Below are 11,185 nucleotides of genomic sequence, written 5' to 3'. Positions count from 1 at the left end.
TTGCCTTGTGTTTGTCACGTGCAGTCACTCAATAGTTTATACAGTGGAGTCTTCCATCAAATAAAATATATATGTATGTAGCTCATTGAGATATTAGGTTTGCATAATTATTTAAATGATACAACCAAGCAATTGCACTGAATAAATTTGTTTTCTGATCAAAGCTTTTTTTTTTCTTCTAGAAATTGACATTGAAAGCGTACCTTTTTATTCAATTTTAAGAAAGAGAGTATAAAACGTCAAATGCAAAAAAAAAAGTTTCTGATGTTAGACATTTTCATTAGTTTCAAACTACATGTATTCAATATATTCATTAAAGATAAACAAGTTGGTGAGAGAGATTGAACAAAGAGGTGTGGTGTTTAATGGTTGAAAGCCCCGATATCGCTTTTTATATAAAAGAACTCTAATATGCTGTTAACGACCAGAAGTCATTACATAATGTACAAACGCCCTTCTAAATTATTCTTCAGAAATGGAGTAAGTATACTGCTCCTTTGTTTAATATCAGTTTACTTTTCTGTGTTAAGAAGATCAGAGGCAAGAAATGTTTCGAAGTCCATATCAGGCAATTAATTATCTTGACAATTCTTCTCTATATTACACATTGTAAAGAACAGAGGTTTACATGTTTATTCCCGCGTGCATTTAACTAAATCTATTTTATTACACATGAACTTTAATTATGCACATATTTCCTACACACTTATATGTCTTCGTCTTAAAGATTTGGTAAACATAAATTATAACTTGAACACTGTTCTTCTAACAACATGTTTTTTCTTTTTTTTACCGACAACATGATGCAAAGATTAAGCAAGGACCTAGTCTTAGGAATATCAGTTTGCAAACCCGTGTGACAATGAAAAATACACAATTCGCAATGTTTATACCAGGTGACATGGCCAATTGTTTTGACAGTCTATGAAGAATAACTGTCAAGAAGCAGTCAACATTATATTCCACCAGCATGCTAATGTCCTAGCAATGTCCCACTTTGATACGGTGTGTCCTTACATGTACTTTGTTCTCTATCTGGAAAGATTCCACGGGAGAATTTGACAATTAAAAATGAAATATTAAAGTGTTTTATATACTTTTGTATTTTGAATAGATGGATTCTTTGGTGTGATATTTAATTTCCAATTCCTATGTTGATAATGCTTTCTAAGTTGAGATAAAAGAAAGTGTTAACCCTAAAACGCACTCTAAAGTAAGAAAATCTTTGTATAATGTTATAAAATAACCATTATTACGTTCCTTTTGAAAATCGGACCTAAGTTTTTAAATCTGAAGTCAAAATTTTAGTTTTCATAGTATAAAGGTAAAAAAGGTTAAAATCAGAAAGGGTAGGTAATAAGGCTGAATACATATGACTACAATTACTTAGTTGCAAAGTGGAACTTTGTTTCATTTTAGTTCGAGAATCGTTTTCTTACAAATAATTTCCTTCTTCCTTTTATAGTACTGTCATCAGAGTTTTACTTCTGGTGATTTTAAATGGTAACAAGGAAATTATTGAAATTCAAAGAAGAATACATATAAGGAACATAGCTTAAATACTTGTCAGATTTTGTCTTTCACATGTATGCTTCATATTTTTTGCGCTTTAATTTTTCTTCCTTGTTTACATAATATAGCATTGGTGGTTGAAAAAGCTAATGTGGTGCATCCGTTAAATAATTTTAGTACGCTTTCTCCGATATTCAAGCTATGAAGCGGATAGTTTGCAAAAATACCTTGTTCAAATGAGAGAAAAAAACTATTTTTAAAGCAAACCTAATTTCTTTAAAGAATTCCTTTCAGAATATAGGATTCCTTGACAATCATGCACAATAGTTCTGCATTTGGCTTCCTCATTTCTCCGCTTTGCACTTGCATTATACAATTTTGCTTTTTTCCTTCGGTTCTTTTATCATTTTATTTTAAGCTTTTTGCGTTGTCTTGGTTGATTAATTAGTAGTCATATTAGATAGTCAGAGTTGTCCAGTCTTTAAGAATTTATTTGTATTTCCTGTAGGGGGCGGTCTCACTTGAGAATGTTCCATGCTGCCGTTTTCACTTTTAATCCTAGTAAGGTTGTCCTTCTAAAGCTGTTAATATTGTTTACAATGTGAAAGAATAGTATATCCAATTATGAAGAGATGAATAACTAAAGTAACAATGATTGCAAGTGGTGTGAGGACAAGGGAAAATCCGATTATTATATACATATGGACTTTTGCGAGAAGCACTGACTTTTACATTCGACGGCTTACTTTGACATTTAAACGCGTTATGTACGGAGGTACGGAAATGATATTAGATTAGAAAACCTTACTAGTGGTCATAGGTATGGTGTTAGGGGCACTTACATGATTTACTTGTATGCAATCAACACAAGCGATGATGGGAAGTAGAATAACTAACTTAAAATACCTTATTCGTGAGGGATAGTATTTCCTTTCAATCTCATTTTATGAAGGAATTAAATAAGGAAGAAAAAACATTCCGGAATGAAAATTTGGCAGTAGTTGGTCAAATGGGAAGGGAGGGGGGTTAGTATAGGGTGTTTATCCTTCCCCTCCCTAGACAACGTGATATGTGCTTTGAAATGCCCAATTATTATAGTTGAATGAATTGTTAAGCTAAATATTTATATCGCAAAATAGCTGCCGTATATTGTCCCAGTGTAAAAGTAAGTCGTTGCTTGTAAAAGTCAGCGCTTCTTGCAAAAGTCCTATTGTGTACTTTTCTTTTATATTGCATTGTATAACATCTACCCCCTACGAGTACACATAAGGAAGATACTAGATACTACTTGTATATAAGGTATAGATGATAAAAAGCTTTTGTTTAATCCAAATTCTATCTGCTCCCTTCCATCTGTTTTTGTAGGTATTCAAATTGAAAGATATTTAAGATTTAAAATTAAATATCTTGTATTTATTCTTACTACTTTTTATCTTTTTAGAATCTTAAAAAATATTAAATCAGAAGGCAGTTTGAATATCTCAACGAACAGAAACATTATGTATTGCCAGACTGAATTTATATGACAGTGCTATTTGTCATTCACAATACAAAACTGTCTTTAATTTAAAACAAGCAATTCAAAGAATTGCGGTCCCCCGCTTTAGGTGTCTTAGTGGATGGGATGCCATTACTTATGGCATATTGTAACTGTCTTGTTTGTGTGTCCTGTCTTGTCTGTGCATTATACAAGACAAGACATAAATTATTAAATTAATAACAGTTATGGAAAAGATTATAACTTCTCAAAACTACATCAAACTTCAAGGTCATGAGGTCAAATATAATAATAAAATCCGAAAGGTCTTGCCACAAGTTATGCACATGTGAAAAAAATATTTAAAAAAAAACAGTGTATACAATCGAAAAGGCCTTGAAACGGGTAATGCACAGGTCAAATGTAGATGCCATATCTTCTCTAAATCAAAAATTATTAGCAGTGTTAAAATTTTTGAAAAGTAGGTCAAACTTCAAGGTGAAGGTCATGGGATTAAAAATCATGGTACATTTGAAAATGCTTGTCACGGGCAATGCACGTGTCAAATATGAATGCCACATCTTCGCTTTTTCAAAAGTTAGCAACAATGTTGCAATGTTTGATAAATAGGTCAAACTTGAAGGTCAACGTCAAGGTGTCAAATATCATAGCACATTCGGAAACATTTTGACACAGGTAATGCACTTGTCAAATATGAAAGCCCTATCATATGTACATGTCATTCAAAAGAAATCACCAAAGTTAAAATTTCTAAAAATTAGATCAAACATGAAGGTCAAGGTCAAGGGTAAAAAAAATCATAGCATGCTCAGAAACACCTTCTCACCGGTAATCAATCGAGTTATAAGCAAAGATATAAATTTCAAAAAAGTAGATCAAACTTCAAGGTCATGGGGCAAGGAGGTAAAAAAAACCATATGTTTGGAAAGGTCATGTCAGAGGTAATGCAAATATGTCACAGGTAATATAATTTGAAATATGAGACACCTTTATTTTCTCATTCAAATGTTATGACCAATTTAAAGTAATTAATGTTAAAATTTTTGAAGAGTAGGTCAATTTTCAAGGTCAAGGTCAAGGGTCAAAACTCACAGTGTATTTGAAAAGGTCTTGTCACAGATAATGTACATGTGAAATATATAAGCCCTATCTCTTCTCATTCAAAAGGTATGACCAAGGTTAAAGTTTTTGTAACAGACAGACTGACAGACAGACGAATGAGATTTAATGTCCCCTCGCTTTCGCGAAAGCGGGGGGGGGGGGGGGGGGGAATTGTTCTCTGCTTCATCTGTATTATTACTTATTTTTTCAAATCCGCAACAAATATTTTTTTTACATAATTCAAAGTAACGAAAAAAGAAAAAAGATCATAATTGCATGCACGTCTTTAAATTCAACGAACCAGTCTTATTCTATTTTATTATATCTGACAGACTTCAGAATAGCTTATTAGAATTTATATGCTTGCATCGTCATATCCACTGCATGTGTACAAAGATTAGAATATATTTCTTTGAAAAAAAAAAAGCAAACAAACAAGAAAACATTTCAAGTAAACGCATAGGTTATATAAGGACTTATCGCATAATCTTTCAAAAAACATAATTTTATGAAAAAATATTATCTACAACCTTGTTATTAAAATATTGAATACAATAACGTTGTTGATAGCACATTTTAAGAGATATTGAGAGCTGAAATTCAAATACGGCAATAGGCATATTTCAATCGGATTTCTGCTTTGTCGTCATAGGCGACAATTCAGTGATAGAGAGATGAGAATTTGCACACTATTAACGGAGTAATCAACGACAAATGCAGCTTAATTACGAAAAATGCTGAAAAAATTAATACCTAACGTGCTTTTCAATTACTAAAGATACATTAACTAGTTTGATATTATGTTAAAAACGAAGAATAAAAAGTTATATAATGTTAAATTTGTGAATCAAATAACTTAACACATCTGATAATATGACAAATCAAATTGTATTGTGAAGGCGAGTTTCATATCTTTGTCGCGCCTCCCTTACTATCGTCGCTGCTATATTTACAATGTTAACAGATTTTTCAGATTTTATCTTACTAACAATTCTAACATATAAGGTTTGATATTCAATTTCATATCGATAAAATCAGTGACTTGGTCGTCCACAACGCAGAAAAGGTGGGATCAGGTGCCATGGAGGAGTTAGCATCCCCTATCGACCGGTCACGTTTCTTGTAATGATCGGGAAATAACGAAAAAATCTGTTGAAACATCCTGAGGAATTGCACAGCTTACACGCATAAATGTTGAATAATGTTGAGAGAAAAGGAAACTGCAAAGGTCCACAGCTGCAATGAACAGAATAAGATACCTCTCCTCTTTGTTGCCTTTCATCATAAAACCGTAGATAATGAAAACTGTTGTATTAATTGTCCATCGGTCCTGTTATAATAGATAGAGATAATATCAAGTCATTAAGGATTAATTTTTCCGCCAGCTCTACATTCAATAATTCCAACTTCTCTGAAATATAAGTGTAGTTTCTAAAGACAGTTTTCTTTTTGGAAGTTATCTCTTGGTTCTTTAAGAAGCGTTTGGCGTGGAAGTGAATTGAACGTTTATGTTTTCCTACAGAGACAAATTTGGTCCCTTTTATGACTTTAGTATGACGTTATAGTTATGTGAACAAATCCAAGACTGTCGCAGCTAATGAAAATACGCAAGTGTGATAGTATGAATGGCATGTAAGTATTTTGAAGGAATGCAAAGATGCTAGGAAATCTTCAGTAGTCAACAAAATAGTACAATATCTTGATGATATGTCGTCTGAGTAATAGATGTGTTTAAAGTCTATAATATCTTTTATGAAATGACGTGTTTTCATTTTCATAGTTATTTGTTACTTATTCATATGTATTTTAATGTAAGTGTATAATTAATATCTCCCTGAAATATAAATAAAAATAAAAATTTACATTTTTGAAAAATAATTCAGTAAGTCTGAAAGTAACCACAGAACAGTGAATCAATTATTAAACCCTGTCTAAATGCAAAAAGGTCAACAGCAGAAGTATTGATAAAAACGTTTCTCTCATAAGTTTGGGGTGGGTTGGGGAAGGTCTTTATTCTAATCACTTTTTGTAGTTAATTTGGGGATGTTCTTCATCATATTAAAGATTGAAAATATTGTGACAAAGACTTTTGGAAAATATGCACAAATTTAGGGTGGTATATTGATTAAAAAATCCTTTGAGAAATACTATGCACATTTGCCTATATTTGTTGAAATGTGGGCATCATCTTTTATGCCAATTTAAAAAAAAATATTTGTTGATAATATTGCTAACTATTGTTTGGTTAGAATGTCTACAAATGACGATGTTTGAAAAAGTATTTTTGTGATTTTGTATATTCTCCTTATTACCATATATCGCTAAAATGGCTGAAAATGTGTAGCCGCACTATAAAATTATCGTTTTAAGCTGCAAGTTGTAAAGGCTGCACTACATTTAATAACAGGGAAACATGCTAATTACTTTCAATTGATTGATAGGCGAATGCTAATCAATCATTTTGAAAAGTGAAAGAGTACCTTAAAATGTATGAATTGAAATACAAAGCACAATAATACATCAAAATTTTCATTGATTTATTAAGTGAACAAAAAAACTTCCATTTTGTTTCCTTTTTTGTCTCGATATTAAAAAAAAAAGAAGGGGAAAAAACCTTGTCAGCGAGCAAAAGAAATGTTTACTTATAGATAAAAATCAGAAGGGAGCACATTACCTTAAGATAATATGTTTAGGAAAAAACAAGAGCAATTAAAAAGAAAATAAATGTTAAATATTCCTTGGAAAAATAAGGTCCATTTTTTAACATCCTGTGTATTAATCTGATCAAGATTCACACTAAGCCATATCGTTTTTGTGTGATGACGTTTATTTTATCTCATATCGATTTGTCTAGTTTTTTTTTTTATATAATTCCTTTACACTTGAGGTCATGAAATACATGGGTATGTAGATGGTGGTTAAAATATTGCAAAAGAATATTTTTATAGATTTTTACTTTATAATTTTTTATAAAAAAAATTATTCACTTTTACAACCTCATTTTTATCTCAGTGGCCATGATTTTAAGAAAATAGAATCGCCAAGAAGATGCTTACATATTCATTTGACTAGCTGTTTGTTTGCTTCTCTTAAGTTTGTTTGTTTTTTGTTTGTTTGTATGTTGTTTAACGCCCCTCTCGAGAATTTTTCACTCATATGGAGACGCCACCACTTGCCGGTGGAGAGCTGCAAATTTTGTCCTATACTCGGCACTTACAGCCATTGAGCAGTGAGGGGTCTTTTTCGTGCCAGCACCTACTGCGACACGGGGCCTCAGTTTATACGGTCTCATCCGAAGGACCGGTCTCCACGTCTCACAGTGGGATTCGAACCCGCGACGTAAGGATCAACTCCTTACTTCGCGACTCTAGAGGAGCAGACGCTCTAACCATTGCGCCATGCGGGCGACTTGCTTCTCTTAAGAAGATTTGTAAAGGTGTTTTCCTATATATTCTAATATTTAACTTTGACACCTTTTGTGGTCCTACTTCAACCCGAGAGGTTACGATTTGCACAAGCATATTTTTGAAGCACGTGAAGATAAAAGCAAATGTATGACTAATTATGGCACCATGACATTTTGTAAGAATACTTTTGATGCTTTAATTGCAGTGAATATGTTTTACTTAATTGGTAGTGTAATGAATATCACTACATATTGAAAAAGAAAACCGTAACAATTTTATCTTGAAATAAAATAGTTAGAATAATAAATGATCACCTTTATGGCATCCTTTAAAAAATACAATCGAGGAAAGGAAAAAACACTGACCCTGTTAATACCAATAGTTGGATCACGTACTTACGAGAAGTAAGCATTTATTGTTGACCGGTCACGCCCACCGTGAGCCCTTTGTATTGATCAGGTTTGCCCTTCGTGAGGCCTCAGTTGAAAACATGTAACGTCGACTAATGTAATTAGTTTCATTTGATTACTTGTCTTCATTAGATTTAAAATTGATCTTACTTAGAACATGCCTTAGCGTACCGAATCAGTTGGGAGATTGACTATTTCAATTTTTTGTTTAACAAATAATCATTACTCATATTTGTTCTATCAAAGAACGCTCTGATCACCTGACGTCTTTATCACGTTAATTATAATGAAGAACCTCTACCTTGTGTTCAGAAATAACTCATTTTAAAAATGTTTAAGGATGTTGAGTTCTTTGTTGTACAAACATATTTAAATTTATTATTTTCTATGTGTTTATACCTTGATCAACTGATAATAATAAAACCTACTTTCAAAAATTTTAAAAAGATATTCAGATATAAGTTTTTCTGAAGTCAAGTTACGTGTTGGACTTCCTCAAATCTACTTTTTTAGTGTAATAAAATGAAAATAAAACTATTGATGGTTATATTCTTATTCTTAAAACAAGGCTGTGAATCGTAGAAATCACTATTTGAACATTTCTATATATTGTAATTGTACAGTTTAAACTGGTTCTTGTGTTTATATCCCTTGGGCCTTTTTTATTTTTATTATTCCTGTATAATGATTGAGCACACAAAACCGATAATATATAGACATTAAATATGGGAATTTCTTAGAAATCCAGATATCTTAGAATAATGATTTTTATATAATAATACACAAGCGTTTCAAAAAATTATGTATTCAAATATTTTCTCAATACATGCAAAAGATGAAGATGACAAACAATGAACATAAACTCTGTAAACAATATCTATGACAAATCTTTATTTTTCTAACATATTTTTCAAATTGGATAAATCATAATAAGATTTTTTTAAACATATTATAAGTATATAAATGAGGACATGTTTTTAAAATTAAATTCGGTGTTTCTTTCTACTGACTTGCATAACTAGGACAATATAGAATCATGGAACCATCAATAAATCACAGTTGGCTATATTTTCAGAATTCATATCAACGTTCTTGTAAACGAATCAGATTTAGTAAGAATTATTTACATACCTACTAATGTTAAATGTGCAGAAATATATTGCCTTAAGTGTTAGACCATTTTTGGTTGAAGAAATTGTTGTAAAAAAAATAGCCTGTTCTTAACTTAGTCGACATGAAGGTACTTAGCATTATTCTAAATATCAGATAAACAAATACAACAAATTAGTACGGAAGTCATTGACAAAAAGAAGGCTACTTGTGAAAAGTATTTTTCAATTACCTTTCTAAACTTTCTAAAACAAACAAAAATAGATACATCATTTACAAAAATGAAAAAGCAAATTTCTCTTTCAAATTTTACACGCTATTTCAAAACGTTTAACATCAATTCCTATTTGAAAAAAAACCCAACCTTTTCTAAGTATATTTTTTATCCATCTAGTCAATTATGCACATTTGCCAAAAATGTATGACTGGAGTGATTTTTTTTATTTATAAAAATAAAGATGAACGTCTCTTTCTCTGCAGCTTTGATGAAAGATGGTAAAAATGAAAGAAAGAAAAATACATTTGTGACTACATATAATGATACATCTACATATGTCTTATACCATGGAGAAATGAGTTAGATGTGTAATTCTTTCCTCTATTCAAATCACGTGCAAACCAGTGACTGCTGATTTCTACGTCTTTTTGAATTGTAAAGGTTACAAAATTAAATATAATATATTAGCTTTTCTATGCACTTGGTTTAGTACTTGGCCATAGAAAATAAGGGCAGGTATTTTAAAGCGGGATTAAACAGAAAAATATTTCTACAGACAAGTTTAGGAAAACGGATTTTTTCATAATTATCTAAAATGTTTTCTTCGATGTATAACAGTTTACAAAGTCCTGTAACAATCAATTAATTTAATTTCTCAGATCTTTAAATACCCTTTACCGACACATTTTAATTAACTTCTTGATTTCTGTTGCAAACTTGTTGTCTAAGAATGCATAAATGAACGGATTTGTGATATTGTTTATTATGTACATTCGGTACACAAACACAACGCCAGCCCTTGCAGAATCTGAGAGTTCCTCCCAGAATTTAGGATTCCTGGCTTCTAGCAGCAAAAGGATAACCTTTGGAATATAACAGACGAAGAAAATGACGGTTATAAGCATAAACATAAGGGTAAACTTATGCACAACTGCCCTGTTTCGTTTTTGCATTTGTTGTGTTGCACTTGACATCTGATGATTTGCAGTCTCTTCAAGTGTCGTTCTTTTATTACAAATTTTCCCTGTCGTCGTTGGGGATGTTTGAGGAATAGAATAATTACCGGATAATTCTATGATGTCCGTCTTACTTGAATATGTTTTATTCTCTACTTTACTATGTGGATCACCTTGGCTCGAAATTGGATTTTGCAACTTATAGACGTCATTTGAATTTTCTTCCTCTGAGCAATTTTTCTTCTTGTTAATGGTCTTGGCATTGTTGAAATGTACCAGAATAGTATACCCTATACTGGAATACAGGATAACTAGTGAAATAATTATTATGATTGTTGCAATAAGAAGGACGCCTCCATAAATCAGGGACAGTGTTTTATTGGCAGATTTTGACGCGCTGCATCGCCACCCTACAATTCCTTCTTCAGTATTTGGAATGGACACTGATCGATAAAAATAAATCATAGGTAAAGATAATACTAGTGCTATGATCGAAGCCAAGCACATTGAAAACTGTTTCCACTTTAACGTCATTTGTTTTCCAAACGGTTTGCAGACCTTGAGATATCTGTGAACAGCGATAATTAAAAGAAATAACACGGACGTAAATGTAAAAAACGGCACTAGGGATTTCAGAACTTTACATGCAAATTCGTTTTCAAATTTCACCGGGAACACGTTGAGAGCAATTCCAAATGAAGAGCCAAGAAGACAAGTGCATAGGTCCACAGCAGCAAGGAACGGAATAAAATACCTATCTTCGTTGTCGCCTTTCATCACAAAACCGTAGATACTAATAACTGTAGAATTCCCCAACAGTCCTACTATTATATACAAAGACAAAATCACATTATCGATGATCAAACTTTCTGCTAGCTCTCTATTCCACTTTTCCAATTTCTCCAAGATAAACGTCTCGTTATCCATCTCTTTTTCCAAACTGGTTTGTTTGAAAGTTATTTTCTTGGTTTTAA

At 31.8% G+C, this 11,185-nt stretch overlaps 1 protein-coding gene across 1 annotated transcript; it reads right to left on the bottom strand.

The window, feature by feature from the left end:
* Positions 1-9,867: 9,867 nt before the first annotated feature.
* Positions 9,868-11,185, bottom strand: LOC133173394 (cholecystokinin receptor type A-like). The gene has a single exon (XM_061308375.1). It carries the CDS (start codon positions 11,136-11,138, stop codon positions 9,930-9,932), a length of 1,209 nt encoding a protein of 402 aa, XP_061164359.1. The 5' UTR covers positions 11,139-11,185; the 3' UTR covers positions 9,868-9,929.

The sequence above is a fragment of the Saccostrea echinata genome, unplaced genomic scaffold (assembly GCF_033153115.1).
Source record: "Saccostrea echinata isolate AGI-Se365-2 ecotype Australia unplaced genomic scaffold, CSIRO_AGI_Sech_v1 ptg000056l, whole genome shotgun sequence".
NCBI lineage: Eukaryota > Metazoa > Mollusca > Bivalvia > Ostreida > Ostreidae > Saccostrea > Saccostrea echinata.
The sequence above is the reverse complement of the archived record's forward strand: the minus strand, read 5'-3'. Positions and strand labels throughout refer to the sequence as shown.

Excerpts from the sequence above, each read along its gene's own strand:
- LOC133173394 (XM_061308375.1), bottom strand. The coding sequence starts at position 11,138 with ATGGATAACGAGACGTTTATCTTGGAGAAATTGGAAAAGTGGAATAGA.